Source organism: Eptesicus fuscus, chromosome 9 (assembly GCF_027574615.1).
Source record: "Eptesicus fuscus isolate TK198812 chromosome 9, DD_ASM_mEF_20220401, whole genome shotgun sequence".
Taxonomy (NCBI): domain Eukaryota; kingdom Metazoa; phylum Chordata; class Mammalia; order Chiroptera; family Vespertilionidae; genus Eptesicus; species Eptesicus fuscus.
Window position 1 is genome coordinate 69625975 of NC_072481.1, and position 19019 is coordinate 69644993.

A 19019-nucleotide genomic window follows, 5' to 3' on the forward strand; every position below is an offset into this window, starting at 1 on the left:
AATAAATATCTGCCACACTGCTCGGCACTGTGGGAGAAGTATAAAGGAAAGATGACATGGTAATATAGAACTTTCTCTTACAGAATGCATTTAATTAAACAAGGGTTCAAGAATAGTAATGAAAATACAAATAAAAGTGGGTATCTGCCACACTGCTAGGCACTGTGGGAGAAGTATAAAGGAAAGATGACATGGTAATATAGAACTTTCTCTTACAGAATGCAGCTAATTAAACAAGGGTTCAAGAATAGTAATGAAAATACAAATAAAAGTGGGTATCTGCCACACTGCTAGGCACTGTGGGAGAAGTATAAAGGAAAGATGACATGGTAATATAGAACTTTCTCTTACAGAATGCAGTTAATTAAACAAGGGTTCAAGAATAGTAATGAAAATACAAATAAAAGTGCGAAGAGTTACAGAATAGAGAACAATACCAGCTCAAGGGACTACTCATTCTCTTGGGTTGCTCTCCTTGGCAAAGGAGACAACCAGTGATGTTGCCAAGCCATGGCCCCTTAGAGACTACATTTGTGTTCCCTTGGTGAAAGGAATGTTTCCCTCCCTAAGCATAGTTCTGACAGTGACAGAAGAAAGAGGAATGTCCCTAAGAATTCTCATCATTGTATCCTAACAACTTGTATTTACTAGTAAAAGCCCACTTTTCTCTATATATTATACTTGTGCCTCATAACAACACTCCCAGGTAGGGAGTATCAACAATTTACAGAGGTGAAAATGAGGTTGGCCAGTGACCACAGTGTTGGAACCGGGATCTGAACTAGATCCATCTGGTTGTAAAACCCATAATCTTTACACAGATCACATTCTGTTTAACAGGCTCTGGTGTCCACATATGTATAGGAAAGATTAGTCATATTGCCCTAGCCGGTTTGGCTCAGTGCTTAAAGCATTGGCCTGCAGATTGAAGGGTCATGGAGCACACCTGGTATGCTCCAAGAAATAGAAACATATCTCAGAAACCTTCAGTTCGACTTTTAATTCTAAGAAAAGGAATTTAACTTCGCAATTAGTGAACACAGGACTATTCGATATAGCACTGTCAGGGTTGCAAATGCTACAAAGTATAGAGAGAGCCTGGTTCACACCAGCTTTGATTATGCATCCCATTGATCACTTCCAAAAGACAGCAATAAAGGGAAGAGACAGGATGCTGACCGTGGTTGGCGCAATGAAGTAACCCTGATTTATTGTAATGAAAACTTGTTACTGACAAAGGTAATCGCAAGGTTTGCTGTTGTTACTTATGTCTGTTCGAAATGCTGATGGGTTCATGTGGAATAATATTAAGAGTAGGAATCAAACGTTCCATGGCTAATTCTGGCCTATGGTAATGGATATAGTCTAATTTTCAATGGATGTGGAAGAGTGTTTGTAAAAGATAAAGGCTCAAGGGTGCCACCAGTTAAACCTCTGAACATAAAGAGATATTACTGTTTCTGTGGAAATCAATTGTAGGGAGAGAAAATGAATTGGACTTACCAGTTGCCAAAGCATCTCACAGTAAAAACTGTCATTAAGATTCATATATTTAAATTAATTCAGCCCTAGTAGCTATATACTATGTGCTTAATATGAACGTCAGCAACTGTTATGTGAAAATAATTTATTAAGCATATATATATATATATATATATATATATCAAATTATATATATATGTATCAAAAAGAAGATGTTTACAAAAAGCAAAGAATATTGTCCCGGTGATATGATTCTAATCCTGCTACATCATTCACCATTTAACATTTTTTGGATTTTAAAGGTAATACATCATATCCTATTAACACACAATTGCCTCTAAGTTCTAATGCTGTGTGAGCAGAAAGAGCAGGAGGGGGAAGGTGTGCGCTCTGGGGGCCGCCCCGGATCCCAGCTGCTGGCCTCCCAGGACCGCCGCAGAGCCGGCCCCATGTCTCCGCTCTCCTCCTCGGACTGGGGGGCGGACGGGTGGGGGTCCTCCGGCAGTCTGCTGAGGAGCAGGTCCCTGTACCCGCCCGCGGTGGCCAACCCCTTCCTGCAGCAGACGCACATCAGCGCGTGGCGCTGGGCCTCCATGCTCCTCCTGGGCACTGTGCTGGTGCCGGTGCGGGTGTCCTGCATGGCCGTCCTCTTCGTCTTCCTCTGGCCCGTGACCATGCTGTCCACCATAGGCCACTCCGCTCGCCGAGGCAAGCCCGCCAAGAGCTGGAGGAGAACCCTGGTGCAGCGACCCCTCCGGTTCCTGTTCCAGACGTGCTTCCTGGTGTTAGGGTTCCTGGTGAAAGTGAAAGGGAAGAAGGCCACCCGGAACGAGGCCCCCATCTTCGTCACCGCTCCGCACTCCACCTTCTTCGACGCCATCGCCTGTGTGGTGGCTGGGTTACCCTCCGTGGTCTCCGCGAGCCAAAACGCGCGCATCCCGGTGGCTGGGAAATTCCTGCTGTCGACCCAGCCGGTGCTGGTGACGCGAGAGGACCCCAACTCCAGGAAGACGACCCGGGATGAAATCCTGAAGCGAGTGACCGCCGAAGGGGAGTGGCCGCAGATCATGATTTTCCCAGAAGGCGTGTGTACCAATCGCACGTGTCTGATCACGTTTAAACTCGGGGCCTTCTCCCCAGGGGTCCCCGTGCAGCCGGTGCTGCTCAGGTACCCCAACCGCCTGGACACGGTGACCTGGACCTGGCAGGGCTTTACCGCCTTCCAGCTCTGCATGCTGACCCTGAGCCAGCCCTTCACCAGGGTAGAGGTGGAGTTCATGCCTGTGTACATCCCAAGTGACCAAGAAAAAAAGGACCCCATCCTTTTCGCCAATGCAGTGCGGGTCAACATGGCAAATGCCCTGGGGGTGCCCGTGACCGACCACACGTACGAAGACTGCAAGCTAATGATCAGCGCGGGTAACCTTCAGCTCCCCATGGAAGCTGGCTTGGTGGAATTCACGAAAATCAGCCGGAAGTTGAAGTTGGATTGGGATAGCATTCACCAGCATTTGGATGAGTATGCTGCAATCGCAGTTGCCTCCAAAGGAGGGAAGATAGGAATTGAAGAATTTGCGCGTTATTTACAACTCCCGATTTCAGAGCCCTTCAGACAACTGTTCGCCCTTTTTGACAGGAATAACGACGGCAGCATAGACTTCAGAGAGTACGTGGTAGGGCTGACGGTCCTGTGCAATCCCGCCAACACGGACAAGATTGTGCGAATGTCGTTTAAGCTCTTTGATCTTGACGAGGACGGTTTCATAACACAACCGGAGCTGGCTGCGATCCTTCAGGCAGCCTTTGGAGTGACCGACCTTGATGTTTCCAGTCTCTTTCAGGGAATAGCTAGACGGAACTCAGAGTACATTTCGTACAAGAACTTTAGGAAATTTGCTTTGAAGCATCCAGTATATGCCAATCTATTTAAGTCATATTTAGAACTCCAGGCGGCCTATATATATACATTACCACAAGAACAAGTTTAATCACTGTATTTAAAGGTTTAAGTCAGCCCTGAAAATGGTGCAAATACCTTCCAGGTAGATGCTATGAAATAAAAAATATTTCTTTGCGGAAAAACACAATCGTGTTTACTCTAAGTGGCCTAGGCACTTAATTATGATATTTAAAATGTACTTAAGGCATTATATTTCAATTAGACTTTATAGCATCTAATTTTTTTCTATTTCTTTTAAGAATAAAACTTAGATTAGGTAGAATTGCCCCCTATAGCAGCAGTATTAATAAATATCTCATTTCCTTGATTTAACATACTAATAAGTATAATTTCAGGGGAAAAAGGAAAAAGATCCTTAAATGTGTACTTCTATTATAAAACAATTGTTGACACCTGTTTTTTTTATTGTTTTTTTTTTTAAAGAATTTCTTTTTAAAAAATATATTTTTTATTGATTTCCGAGAGGAAGGGAGAGAGAGAGATAGAAACATCAATAATGAGAGAGCGTCAATGATGGGCTGCCTCCTGCACACCCCAGAATGGGGATTGAGCCCACAACCTGGGCATGTGTCCTTGACCGGCATCAAACCTGGGAACCTTCAGTCTGCAGGCTGATGCTCTATCCACTGAGCAAAACCAGCTAGGGCTGTTGATACCTGTTTTTAAAGATAAGTTATAATTATTTTAGATACGTGAAAGATGAGAAAATGTGTACTTTACAATCTAAGAAATACAAGGACGTGTCATGTGTAGCAACACAAAGCAGTAACTGTTGTGTCTGAGGAGAAAGCTGGTGACAGAAGAGGTAGAACATTGCCCCACGAACAGACATAGAGAAGGGTCAGGAGTCATCTTGACACCCTCGGTGAAATAGGAATTTTTAGGGTTGAAATAGGCAGGTTTAGGGAATTTTTAAAATTAAGGGGGTCCATGGAAAAAACACAGGGCTACAGAGTTGCAAAATGATAGTTCCATAAGACAAGGGAAAGGCAGAAGTTACATTTCCATAAGATTAGGGAACTGGGAGTAGCCAAAGGTCTATATTTACAGAATAAAGAAGGAGGGCCTCACACATCCCATGTGAGGTTTGATCTTTGAGCTCAGGAGTTGCTATAGTGACCAAATCAAAGGGGAATAATGGCCAATCAGAGGGGATATCAAGGCACAAAAACTGTAGCCTTTATAAACCGGGAAAAAGGAACTCGGTGGGACTCTTTCCCCCTCCCTACATGGGAGTCTGTACTTGTTCTTCAATAAATTTCCACCTTTGCTATGCTGTCTTCCATCCGTGGTTCCATTCTTTAACTCCAATGGACAAAGAATCCGGGGAAGCCATGCTGCCCAGGGGAACACCGCATGTTCCAGTCCAAAAATCCCGTTCATCAGCAACCACTGCTGTCCTCCCAGCCCACCCCTCTCTGCCCCTCCCTTATGTCCAGAATAGCTAATTCTCATCTGTTCTCGATGGTAGTTGTTTTTTTTCTCACGAAAGCTATTTTTAACTGGGTTGTTTTGATTCTCCACCATTATGGGTTTTTAACAGTAACTGACAGTCTGACAAATGTACACAGTGCAAACATGTTCTTAGCAATGATGACAGAATAGCCAACAGAATGTTATGTGTGTGAACTGCTAACCTTAGTGTTTACTCTGAGCAAATGAGCAGTATGTGGACATATGAAATATATGTGTTTGATATTCTGTCATGTAAGGTGGTTCAATTCTATAGTCTATTTTGTATACTTTTCCATATGAAAAGTACCTGACAATGGCACCACCAGTTGTTCGTCAGTCCATGTGAGTCCACCCTCTGTCAGCCTGTGAGTTTATCATGATATACCTACTCGTACATGGAATGCACTGTTGCCTTTTCTCTGCTTCCTCATGCACAGGGGTGATGTCTCCTTCGGGCACGGGGACTCTGATTAGTGACATCTGTGTGCTCCCTTTCTTGGATCATAGCCACCAGTTTCTGTTTAATTTGGTTCCTCTCTAGGGCCTTCAAATTTTTATTTTCTTACATATTTCTTCAGCTTTTAAAATTATTATCAGTATGAGGATTAGTTCAATGGAAGTTACTTTGCTGTGCCTGAACCATAACTCCTGGAATCCAGAGTAGGGAGGCCAGATGGGACCGGAGTTGTGCGAGGAGAAACTGGGGTCTGTGGCTCCGGGGAGGGAGCTGGGGGACAGCCCCTAGGACCCCTGTGCAGAGTCACACTCCTGCACCGCAGATGCCATCCTTCCCGGGTCAATGTAGTTATTTCAGTGTAACTTAGTGGTAGAAGAATAAGAGATCTAGTCATAAACTTTGTTCACCTAGCATGGTCCTACTTAGTGCCTTTATTTTACTCAAAGTAAGTAAGTAAAATAAAGGCACAAGGTATTTTTGTTATGGCAGTCCAAATGGACTAAAACAGTGGGGATTATGAAGTACTTCAAGTAAGTAAAATAAGTGCCTTTATTTTGCTCAAGTAAGGCCAGAGGAACATTATAGCCCATCATTTCTCCCTCATGTTTGCAGAGAAAATATCTCATTAAGAGCTCCACTGGCAATAAATAAATACATTAAATTATTTTTATTCTCTCTAAAAAAAGATTTGCTGGCTAAATGCCTGCTTACCCTTTCTCAAAGTAGCTCAAATGTTCTTATTCTACAAGAGGAAATAAAGAGGAAGATATAGTATTGGGAATACCATTGAAACAGTTATATATGGTATGGCTGTCCATTATTATTATTATTATTATTATTATTATTATTATTTTAGGTATGGAAGTGTTATATAGAATGAGAAAAAGAAATCACAACAGACTACAACAGACTATTATATTTCAGAGAGGAAGGGAGAGGGAGAGAGAGATAGAAACATCAATGATGAGAGAGAATCATTGATTGGCTGCCTCCTGCATGCCCCCCAGTGGGGATCGAACCCGCAACCTGGGCATGTGCCCTGACCAGGAACTGAACCGGTGACCTCTTGGTTCCTGGGTTGATGCTCAACCTCTGAGACTTACAACTTCTGGAAAGCTAATATCAAAGGTTATAAATACAGGAATTCTGACAAATTCTATTTTTGTATGATTCTCAAAGAAAGGGAAACACTGCATGTTCTGCATTACTGAGAATAATCCTTTTGTTCTGACTAGACACCAATGAGAACTGCAGCCTCTACTTACTGTTGTGCATCCCCTTCTCTACCCATATACTTCCAGCACCCTTTGCTATAAGACATCTTCACATAATGACGTGACCTTGGGTTCTGTCACTTCATGTCACCACATGGGATGAATCAACGAGTATTCCTAGAAGCCATTTCTACACCAGAACAGGGAGCAAACTTACATAGATGTGGAAGTGATTTTGAACCAATAAATATTCCTTGCTAATCTAAACTACTGTATCCCCAACTTAGTTTCATTGTGGCTAAGTCTCAAAATTGCCTGTAGCCACTCAGTGTCATCAGATATGAGGGGACATTTGACTAAGGGGTAAGTCTTGATCATTTGTGGTCAACATCTCTTAGTTTTGCAAACTGTACAAAAAACATACCCAAGTAGACACATTTCTAGGGACCTTACTTAGAGATTTGGAATGAGCTTGTGCAAATAGGGCCCCTAAAGCTTAAACTTCATGAGTTAGCTTCCTGGTATTTTGAAGAAGAAATGAATCGGAGAAAGGTAAGCAGATGGGGAAAGCTGAAGGGAAGGGAAAGAAAAACACCAATGATTGTTTTCAGATAATTTCCATGTAGGTCTCACCCAAGAGGAGGAGATCATTAAATAATATTTCATAATCCTTTCTGTCTCAGTCCATTTGGGCTGCCACAACTAAACTACTATAGCTAAGTAATTTATAAATAACATTTATTTCTCACAGTTCTGGAGGCTGGGAAGTTCAATGCACTGGCCGACTTGGTGTCTGGTGAGAGCCTGCTTCCTGGTACACAGATGAGTGGCTATCTTCTTGCTGTGTCCTCACCTAGTAAACCAGGGAGAGAGCTCTCTGGAGTGTCTTTTATAAGGTTACTAACCCCATTCATGAGGGCTTCACCCTTATAACCCGGTCACCTCCTAAAGGCCCCATCTCCAAATACCATCACACGGGGGGTTAGATTTCCATTTTTGAATTTGGAGAGGATACAAATATTTCCATGGTAATAGTGCACACATGTAATTCAAATACAGTAAGTTTTAAGATGTACTGGAAAATAGTAATGTGAATAAGAGATTTTCGCTTAAAAGCAGTTGCCAAGGTATATCTTTTTTTTTTTAAAAATTTATTTTATTGATTTTTTTACAGAGAGAAAGGGAGAGGGATAGAGAGTCAGAAACATCGATGAGAGAGAAACATCGATCAGCTGCCTCCTGCACACCTCCTACTGGGGATGTGCCCGCAACCAAGGTACATGCCCTTAACCGGAATCGAACCTGGGACCTTTCAGTCCGCAGGCTGACACTCTATCCACTGAGCCAAACCGGTTTCGGCACCAAGGTATATCTTTATTGAAAAACTGGTACATTATTAAAACATCTACTTAACTCTAAAACTGTATCTAATTAGAAAATGAACTATATAAAATATCAGAGTCATTTATTTATTTTTCACTTTTCCAGCAAGTATTTAATATTAGTTAACCCATGATTCAGGATCCCAGGGTGGGATGTAGCCAGTTCAGATCTTCTCAGGAAACTGCCTTTTGTCCCGTGGTGGTCCCAGGATATGGGGCGGAGGGGCTTGCACACATGCTGGTACCATTTGCACATGGAGACATCACCCCCTCTAGCGGTCATTGCCTTCTCACAGTGGAGGAGGTCCAGGTAGTTTGGTTAACAGTTTCTGGTTGAAGTGGCTGTTAAAAGGGTAGCTATTGATTTTGGTCTTGATGTCTTCTGCCATGTTGCTGACTCTTAAAGACGCCCCTGAAACCACTCGCAGCTCAATGTGACCCTCAGCAAAGCCCCCTCCGTCAGAAGCGGAATTCTGAGTCATTTATTATACTCTACCGTTTTTAGAAAATATATATTTTTTTTGATTTTAGGGAGAGAGAGGAAGAGAGCGGGAGATAGAAGCACGGATGAATGAGAGAGAACATCAACATCCATCAGCTGCTGGCTGCCTCTGGCACACCCGCTACTGGGGATCAAGCCCACAACCCCCACATATGCCCTAATCTGGAATCCAACAGGTGACCTCTTGGTGCATGGGCCAGTGTTCAACCACTGAACCATATGGGCTTGGCTATTATACTCTACCTTTTAACTCAAAATGTTTAACATAATACGTAACACAAAGTTATTTTTATTGTAAAACAAATACAGATCAAACCAATCTGTAGTTAACAGTTAATACATAAGTATATAATATATATTAAATGCATATAATATTTTTCTTCTAATTTTTTTTAAATTCTCATGCGAGGACATTTTTCTATTGATTTTTAGAGAGATCGGAAGAGAGCGGGAAAGAGAGAGAAATATCGACGTGAGAGAAACACATTGATTGGTTACCTCCTGCACGAGCCCTGACCAAGGTTCTGCTGGGGAGGAGCCTGCAACCAAGGCCTCCCAGACAACCAAGGTACATACCCTTGACCAGCATCAAACCTGGGACCCTTTGGTTTGCAGGCCGATGCTCTATCCACTGAGCCAAACCCACTAGGGCATTAATATAATATTTGTCAAGATGAACGTTTTTGTCACTAACACTTGGATCAAGACATAAAACTGTTCCAGCTCCCCAGCCCACCAAGCATAATTACAACCTTCTCCTTCCTCCCAAAACCAAGCTATTTTCCTGACTTTCATGTTTTCACTCACTTGTGTTTTACATTTTTATCATCTAAATTTGCATGTTTCCTTCTATGTAAACTGGGCTCATAGCAGTATCTACCTAAATGGTGGTTGTGAGGATTAATTGAATTAATACATATAAAGCAGGTAGGGCAGTTTTCTCACCTAATAAGCACTCAATAAATATTAACCATTATATTATCTCTGACACTCCTCTTTTCTATAGGAATAAGAATCTACCATCCAGTTACATTTTAAATAAGGTGTCTGAATAATTGAAAAGGGCATTATTTGGAGAAATGTCTACTTCTTGGCCAATCTTATGGTACAAGGTCCGTGTATTTCCCAAGCAATTAGTATTTTACTCATTACCTTGTATAGAGCTTCTGAATGAAACAAAACGAATGAGCTTTCTTCCTTTGGAGAAAGTACAGTATTAAAAAACTTTTTAAATGATTCCACTACAGCTATTGTCTTCAGGCCAAAATATTCAAAACTCTGTAACTCCTCAATCCTCCCACTTTCCCACTCAAAGGCGCTGTCCCTACAACTTTACCTCCTCTCTTCATACTCATGCTGTGGCTTTATAAGCAAAGTGCTGTACGATAACCCAACATTTCTCAGCCGAAGTCCAAGAGCAATTATATGCGCGGCTCGAGATGCTGTACACCCCCTCTGCAGGGGACTCAGGAGTGTTCTGACTCCTGCTGATTTTATGTTCTCCCCTGCACCCCAGAACCCCCGATTTTTCTTGCCCAAAGCCATTTAAGTAAGGGAGTGCCACTGGCCGCTGGAAGGGTCTTGTGAACCTTTTGTGTGTGGGGGGGGGGGGGGGCGGGGGGGGCGGGGGCGGGGGGGAGGGAGTGCTCTGACATCCCACATAGTGTAGAAAGGCTGCAAGCGTTGATTAGATCTTAGCTCCCAATAAAACATCTATGAAAATGAATGACTAGCAACAACCCGGAAGCAAAGAAGAGGAACGGGATGAGGAACACCAGGGGCTGGGTAGCCCCGAGGGAACCGTTTGCCCCTGGAGCAACGAAGGGCCCGGTACTGGCCGGCAGAGGTAAACACAGCTACTACGCCTGCGCACAGCCTCCCCGGGTCACGTGCCGGCGCGGCCCCGCCTCCGGGGGTTGTCCGGACTGCAGCTCGGCTGCCGTCGGGGACCGTCTACACACTGACGGGAGGCGTCCACCTCTTCCCCGAGGGGGCGGATTCCGGCAGGAGCCGAGCGTTCGGTCGGAGCCGCCCCTTTCCTCCGGAGGTGGGGCGTGAGGCTGCGCCCGGAGCCCGCAGGCGCCGCCAGCCTCCGCGGGACATGGCCCGCCGTGGGGAGGGCGGCGCGGCCCCGGCGGGACTGGGGGGGTCCCCTGCAGCGTGCACCAAGGGGCTGCCGAGGAAGGGGCCGTGTGAGCGGCGCCGGCTGAAGGCGTTGGTGTCGGAGCAGCTCAGCCAGGATCTGCTCAGGTAGGAGGAGGCGGGGACGCAGCCGCCTCAGTTCTCGGCGCGCCCACCTCCGCCCCCGAGGCTGTGGCTCTCCTCCGACTCCGTCCCCGCCCGGTTCTCCGCGCCTCGGGCCGCCGCGCGGTGTTCAGCAGTCTCCTCCCTACGGAGCGGTTCGCCTGCCCGCAATGACCAGTCCCGAGCTGCTCGCAGACCACGTACCAGATTCCAAAAGAAAACCAAAATCACTATCCTAGGGATGGGCGGCACCAGTTGATGCCCACGTACTCGGACACGGCTTGGGTCTTGAAAGACATCCCGCTAAGGTCGGGGTGCCTCCAGGGTTCGCGGTCCTGAAACGTACACGTTGTGCTAAGCTTCAGCAGTTTTAAGAACAATGATAAAATTAGGCAGAAAAATAATGAATATTTAGAATGAGGAAAAAAATAGAACAAGTTACTGGAGCCTCGGAGGTCTCTTTCTTCCAAGCTCTCTTTAAACGATTCATCACAAATGCTGACGTAGAAATACTTCCCTATTGCAACCTGGCTTCCCCTCTCCACCCAGAACCCTCTACAGCTCCCAGCAGCTGCGCGCTCCCTGCAGACCCAAGCAGATGGAGGGTTGTTGTGAAACTTAACCCAGACTAGGGTAAATCCAGCTAAAGTCACCTCAGTTTCTAAAGAAAAGGAAGCTTAGACGTATTCTCTAGCTAATTTTCATTTCCACCAAAACACTGATTCTTGAACTTTAATGTGCATCAAAATCACCTGGAGGCCTTGTTACAATTTAGATTTACCGGGTCCCAGACCATAGGTCTGATTCATTTGGTCCAGGTTGGGCCTGAAGTTTCTGCATTTCTAACAAGGTCCCAGGTGATGCTGATACTGCTGGCCTGAGCCACACTTTGAGAACTACTGAACTAGAGTTAAACACAGTTACTACTAATAACTAACAGCTGTGCAGCTTTCTACATTTTAAAAAGCACTTTCACTCACACTTAAAAGGCTCCAGCAGCTATAAAATGAACTTTATAAGGTTAAAAACACTTCCTTTTAATTTGGGCCTACCTACCAGAGATGCTCCTTTGTCTCCACCAGTGGTGGATGGATGGAAAAGATGGAAAAAACAAGTCAGAAGTTGTTCTGTTTCTAGGCTGAGTCTCTAAGGATAAGGTGCTCCTCTTCAGTGACCTTATTCTTCTGGCTGTATTGTGAGCAGAAAGTGTCATGAATTTAAGGAAGATAACATATTTAATTTATATAAAGGAAATTAGGTTAAAAGTACAGCAGGTGAACAGTTTATCTTCATTCTAGCAGCAGTTAAGGACAGGACCCTGCGCTCCCAAGTTCTTACCCTATACTAGAGGCCCGGTGCACGAAATTCGTGCATGGGGGGCGGGGGTGTCCCTCAGCCCAGCCTGCACCCTCTCCAATCTGGGACCGCTCGAGGGATGTCCTACTGCCCTCTCACAATCCAGGACTGCTGGCTCCCAACTGCTCGCCTGCCTGCCTTCCTGATTGCCCCTAACCGCTTCTGCCTGCCAGCCTGATCACCCCCTAACCACTCCCATGCCAGCCTGATTGATGTCTAACTGCTCCCCTGCCAGCCTGTTTGCCTCCAACTTCCCTCCTCTGCAGGCCTGGTCACCCCTAACTGCCCTCCCCTGCAGGGTTGATCGCCCCCAACTGCCCTCCCTTGCAGGCCTGGTGCCTCCCAACTGCCCTCCCCTGCTGGCCTGATCGCCCACAACTGCCCTCCCTTGCAGGCCTGGTCCCTCCCAACTTCCCTCCCCTGCTGGCCATCTTGTGGTGGCCATCTTGTGTCCACATGGGGGCAGGATCTTTGACCACAAGGGGGCGGCCATCTTGTGTGTTGGAGTGTTGGTCAATCTGCATATTACTCTTTTATTAGATAGGATAGAGGCCTGGTGCATGGGTGGGGGCCAGCTGGTTTGCCCTGAAGGGTGTCCCGGATCAGGGTGGGGGTTCCCTTGGGGCATGGGGCAGCCTGGGCGAGGGGCCTGTGGTGGTTTGCAGGCCAGTCATGCCCACTGGCAACCCAAGCAGAGGCCCTGGTATCTGGAATTTATTTATCTTCTACAATTGAAACTTTGTAGCCTGGAGCAGAGCCAAGCCTCCTGCTCGCTCCCTGGCGGCAGCCATTTCTGTTGGAATTTATGTATCTTATATAATTGAAACTTTGTAGCCTGGAGTGGAGGCCTAGGCCGGCCAGGGCTGCAGAAGCTTGGCTTCCTCCATCGCTGAGGGCAACCCTAGCCTCCTGCTCTCTGCAGCTCCGTGGCTGCGGCCATTTCTGTTGGAATTTATTTACCTTCTATAATTGAAACTTTATACCCTTGAGCGGAGGCCTGGGCCCGCCAGGGTGTGTGGAAAGCTTGGCTTCCTCCATTGCCAGGGAAACCCAAGCCTCCCTCTTGCTCTCTGTGGCTGCAGCCATCTTGGTTGGGGTTAATTTGCATTAACCCCAATCTCTCTGATTGGCTGGTGGGCGTGGCCTGTGGGTGTAGCGGAGTGATGGTTAATTTGCATATTACTCTTTTATTAGACAGGATAACAAAAGGGTAATATGCGAATTGACTGTAAGGGCAGAAAGACCAGAACTACCGGTTGCTGTGATGCACACTGACCACCAGGGGGCAGACGCTCAATGCAGGAGCTGCCCCATGGTGGTCAGTGTGCTTCCACAGGGGGAGCTCTGCTCAGCCACAATCCGGGCTCACTCCTGTAAGCGCAGCGGCGGTGGCGGGAGCCTCTCCTGCGTCCTCCACAGCGCCAAGGAGATCTGACTGCGGGGAGCGGGCCTAAGCCGTCAGTCGCACATACCCTAGGGCTCTCGGGCTACCAGAGGGATGTCTGACTGCCAGCTTAGGCCCAATCCCCTGGGGAGCGGGCCTATGCCGGCAGGTGGACATAACCCTGAGGGGTCCTGGACTGCAAGAGGGCGCAGGCTGGGCTGAGGTACCCCTGCATGCACGAATTTTCATGCACCGGGCCTCTAGTTGAAAATAAAGAAAAATAGGTGCAGGCCCTAGCCAGTTTGACTCTGTGGATAGAGCGTAGGCCTGCAGGCTGAAGGGTACCAGGTTCGGTTCCGGTCAAGGGCACATACCTCTACATTGATGTATCTCTTCTCTGTCACTCCCCTCCCACTGTCTCTAAAAAAGTAAAAATTAAAAAATAGGTGCAGCATCTTTTTAATTACAAAAAAACTTCACATGCTCACCCAGCCACCTTAAATGCTAATATTCTTCAAGCACAGAAATATCATTGATTTATTTTACAAATATTAATGAAGTAGCTAGCACCTACCTGGCTCTGTTAGGAGCAAGCTCCTGTAGAATCAAAGATTAATAGGATATGGGTTTGGTGTTTGTGTTTACACTCTAGTGCAGGGGTCCTCAAACTTTTTAAACAGGGGGCCAGTTCACTGTCCCTCAAACCGTTGGAGGGCCGGACTATAGTTTAAAAAAAACTATGAACAAATTCCTATGCATACTGCACATATCTTATTTTGAAGTAAAAAAACAAAACGGCAAAAACACCTGCATGTGGCCTGCGGGCCATAGTTTGAGGACGCCTGCTCTAGTGAGAGAGAGAATAACCAAACAAAAGTGATGTTGGGACCCCAGTGAGTTGTAGAAAGCTTTATAAGGTAACATCTGAATGATCTCTGGGGGTTGATTAAAATTGATTAGGTAGAGATTAGTAAGGGAGAAATCAGAGGGTATTTAAACAAGAGGAATGGAGATTGGAAAGAGCTTGATATAGTCTCGGAAAGCAAGTTGTATTAAATTCTTCTAAACAGCAAGGAACAGAAACACCTCTGGGTTACCTGAGGCATTAGGATATATGGAGAAGTAAGGGAAAACAGGAAACAGTTTCAACATAAAGCCAAATCTGAGATCTGATGTAGAATTGGAAAGTTGCTGGGGATATAACAGCAACTGTGAAATGGACCATTATTCAGGACAATTGTAGTAAAAATATGTAATACTTCTTGCCATCCTACTATTAGCTAGACCCTGGGTTGATACATAATGGTTTATTTACTCCTCTGTAAGGTAAATCTTATTATTATTCCCATTCAACATAAAAGGAAACTGAGCATGAGAAGACAAGCAGTGGAGTTGGAAGAAGAATGTTGGCAGTCTGGCTCCAGATAGTAGAGTGACTTGCCCAAGGTGATGTGACCAGAATTTGAACCCAGTCTGCCTTCTCTACATAAACTGATCTTCCAGTAACTTTGTTCCTTCATCTCCGCTTCTCTCGCACATTTCTTTTTCTTACTCCACTTTGGGTCAGCTTTGCAACACTTAGAGTGCGATCAGTTGGTCCTTGTTTACTATAGAATGTTTCTGCCAGAGTTTACTTGTTTAACTACCACATTGGCTGATGGCTAACCTTGGCTCCGTCTGTTGCCCATTTAGATGTGGTTAAGAGTATCAGGATCGTGTGGTACTAATAAAAGCCTAATATGCTAAGTGTCCGACTGTTTGACCCGTCGCTATGACGTGCACTGACCACCAGGGAGCAGATGCTCCGACTGGTAGTTAGCTTGCTGCTGGGGTCCAGCTGATTGGGACTGGATGAGACGGGCCGGACACACCCTGGAGCCCTCCCGCGGTCCCTCCCCGGCCCCTATCGTGCACCGGTGGGGTCCCTCGGCCTGGCCTGTGCCCTCTCATAATCCAGGACCCCTTGGGGGATGTCAGAAAGCCAGTTTCGGCCCGATCCCTGCAGGCCAGGCTGAGGGACCCCACTGGTGTACAAATTCGTGCACCGGGCCTCTAGTATATAAATAATAAACAAATTTGGCAGCTTTATTTAGGAGGGGATTGTGGGTTTGGCAGGCAATCAGAGTGACAGTAGATGAGGGTAAATAGATAAAGTGACACTAAATCATGGAGGCCTTTTTTCAGTAAAGAGTTTGGAATGTATCTAGAGGCAGTGAAAAGCCATTGGTTTTTTGGAGGCTTTTTTTTCTAACATCCAGTATTATTTTATATTAGTTTCAGGTGTACCCATTGGTGTTTTTATTTTTAAATAAAGGGTCAACATATTTAGGTTTTGAATTGAGGAAAGAGAAATTGAAACTAGGAAACCAGCCAGGAGATTTTGTAATAGTTGGAGATACATAATGGTGGCATAAATAGAAAAGGTGAAAGGGATTCATATGGCAATTGATGAGCTTGGTGACCAATTACATGTGGAGGAACAGGGAGAGGAAAACAAAGAAGGTGGTGCCAAATCTTAGGACATTTGAAAGGGAGGAACATGGTGAATGTTCAGAAAGCCATATCAAAGAGACCTTTGGAAATATGTCTGGAGTATAGTAGGGAAATTGGGAGAACAGATATAGATTAAAGGTTGATGGCATCACCAGCACCCAGTTGTCCAAACCAAATAATGGAGAGATCCTAGCTTATTCCCTTCACCTTCTACATCCAGTCACCAACTATTGCCAGTTTTATTACCTAAATATATTTTAATTCTATCCTTATTCTCTGTCACCATTCATTTTCTCCTGGCATAATTCCTTTACATCACTCATCTGTGCTGTATAGTAGTTTTCTCATCTTCATTTTTCATTCTCATGTTCCCCTAATTCCTCTTCTACACAGCTAACAGGGGATATTTTGAAAAATAAATTTATTCATGTTTTGAACCATTTGGTGATTCCCCTTCAACTGTAAGATAGAATTCAGCTCTTTGCCTCTTTTCTTAAAAAATATATTTTTATTGATTTCAGAGAGGAAGGGAGAGGGAGATAGAAACATCAATAATGAGAGAGAATCATTAATCAGCTGCCTCCTGCAGGCCCCACACTGGGGATCAAGCCCATAACCCGGGCATGTGCCCTGACCGGTAATCGAACCATGATTTCCTGGTTCATAGGTTGACACTCAACCACTGAGCCAGGCTCTTTGCCTCTTATTCATCTTTATCCCTACAGCTTCATCTTCCATTTCTCATCTCAATACTTTGCTGACCAGTTTGTAGCTCTGCACTCATATATATCAGGAACTCTTTTCTACCTTGCTTTGTTTCTCTGACCAACTCTTACTCAATCTTTAAAATCCCATTTGGTTTTCATGCCCTCTATAAGGTCTTCTCTTATGTCTGTCTCTGAACAAAATTTACTTATTTGTGCGATTGAATATATCATGCTCTTCAATTTTCAGGCATGCCCTCACTACTATTATTCTATGTACTCTTTGAGGGCAGATATTATGTTTTAGGCATGTTTATATCCCCAGTGCTTAGTACATAGTACTTGTTCAATAAATATTTTAGTGATAATTAGGTTCAATCAGCAGTCTAAAATGCTTTAGATAGGTTAATATAGTAGTTGTTGGTAGAGAAATGATGTGGAAAGAAGCTGGGCCTTGACATCATTGAGCCTTTGCTCTAACCTGTCCTTCTTTTAGATCTTACTATTAGCTGAGCCAATAAACCTCTCTTAAGAGGTCCAAGTCAGATATTGTTACTTGTAACTGATACAAGTGGTTTTATAAAATAAAAAGCACTATATTTTCACATTAACAATTTTTTTTAACACATTAACTTTATTTATTTATTATTTTTAATATATATATTTTATTGATTTTTTTACAGAGAGGAAGGGAGAGGGATAGAGAGTTAGAAACATGGATGAGAGAGAAACATGGATCAGCTGCCTCCTGCACACCCTCTACTGGGGATGTGCCCACAACCAAGGTACATGCCCTTGACCAGAATCGAACCTGGGACCTTTCAGTCCACAGGCCGATGCTCTATCTACTGAGCCAAACCAGTTAGGGCTTAACACATTAACTTTAAAAAAAATTTTAAATACTCATGATCATCTATTATGAGCAAAACAGATTCTCTAGTGAAGGTTATATGGCTACCAACTGCAATGCTTCCTTGGCGAAGTGGGGAATGGAAAGAAGGTGGGTGGGAAGAATGAACAATTATTTGTACAATTTGAATTTGTATTAATTTTTGTGAAACCAATACATTTTGCATAACTTTAAAAATCAACTATGAGAATAAATTATTGATGAAAATGTTGACTAAAATGCATCTGTTTGCTCGTCGTTTCCAAGTTTCTAAAAGCTTTGCTCTGAAGCATTTGTCTTGTTTAGGATAAAATACAACAAAATTTAACAGCAGATATTGAGCTCTTAGTATATACTGAAGATACACAATTTTTGCCTTTGGGGAGTTCATTGTCTAATAGGGAAAAAGACACATAAAAATGATGATGCAATGACAGAAGTACTGTAATAGAGGTATGTACTGATGCGATGGGAACAGAAAAAGAGCCATTAACTTGGTCTTAGGGGAGTGTGTTAATGGCAACATTCTAAGCTTTCACTGTAATGGATATCTTTATCCATTACTTGGACTCCTATAGTGAACTGGTGTGATTGCCAATTATACCCTGCAAATACAAGTCCTCTGAGAATACATATCTTGTTGATGATAATGTTATAGTAATATGAAGTAAAATATATACTTACCATGGAGACAAATATTGTATTATCACAGTTTCTATTATGCTGATTTCTGTTCTTCCATCACCTTACCACACATATTATCAGTGGGCTATGTCTGTACATTAATAAAAGAATTTGAATGGGTTTTAAATCATTTTAATAATAGATTAGAGTATGGTTAGTTGTGTTTGTTTGGGGGTGGTGGTGGAAAAGGGCTTAAATGTCACATTCTTGAAGCCAAGTCTGCATTTCAGACTTGGTATTTAACAATGGTCAGAACAAAGTGTACTGGTTTCTAATCTGTATTATCTATTGTTATATCTGGTTTGCGGGTGTTGTTGACTGTTTACTTTTTTTACTTCAATTTTAGTAAGATTTTAAAAAATTGATTCTGCATAATGTCAACTATATTATTACTTTGTTTTCTCAAAATAAATCTAAAATAGAAAATCAACACAAATAGCAGGAGATACATTTTACTATTATTAAAAGGAATAAAAAATATTTTTTGAAAAAGTAGTCTTACTCTTTTAGTGAAATTACTTTGGTTTTCACATATAACTTTTGGAAAATTAGATTCATAGCCAATATTAAATAGTGTTCTTTGAAATGAACTAAGAACAAACTCATTTTTATATTAACATATTTATTTTATGTTACCTCTGTATTTATTTTGTTTGTGTTATTTTTAAAACTTACTTTATAAAAATGGGTATCTATACTAATAAAAGGGTAATTTGCTAATTAGACCGGACAGCTTCCAGATGACCTTCCAGACGTCCTTCCGGACAAAGCCATGGTGGTGGGGCCAAGGCAGAGGCGGTTAGGGGCGAGCAG

At 43.9% G+C, this 19019-nt stretch overlaps 2 protein-coding genes across 2 annotated transcripts in view; both read left to right on the forward strand.

Moving 5' to 3' along the window:
• The first annotated feature begins 1890 nt into the window (after positions 1 to 1890).
• On the forward strand, positions 1891 to 3550 carry LOC103298012 (lysophosphatidylcholine acyltransferase 2B-like). Its single transcript, XM_008154748.3, has one exon. The coding sequence runs from the start codon at positions 1932 to 1934 to the stop codon at positions 3468 to 3470; it is 1539 nt and encodes a 512-aa protein (XP_008152970.2). The 5' UTR covers positions 1891 to 1931; the 3' UTR covers positions 3471 to 3550.
• Positions 3551 to 10452: 6902 nt separating this feature from the next.
• The window catches only part of BTBD8 (BTB domain containing 8), a 99138-nt gene continuing 90571 nt past the window's right edge, over positions 10453 to 19019 (forward strand). Inside the window, exon 1 of the mRNA XM_054721355.1 lies at positions 10453 to 10702. Coding sequence (XP_054577330.1) covers positions 10554 to 10702 — 149 coding nt within the window. The 5' untranslated portion in view covers positions 10453 to 10553. The remainder of the gene's footprint in view (positions 10703 to 19019) is intronic.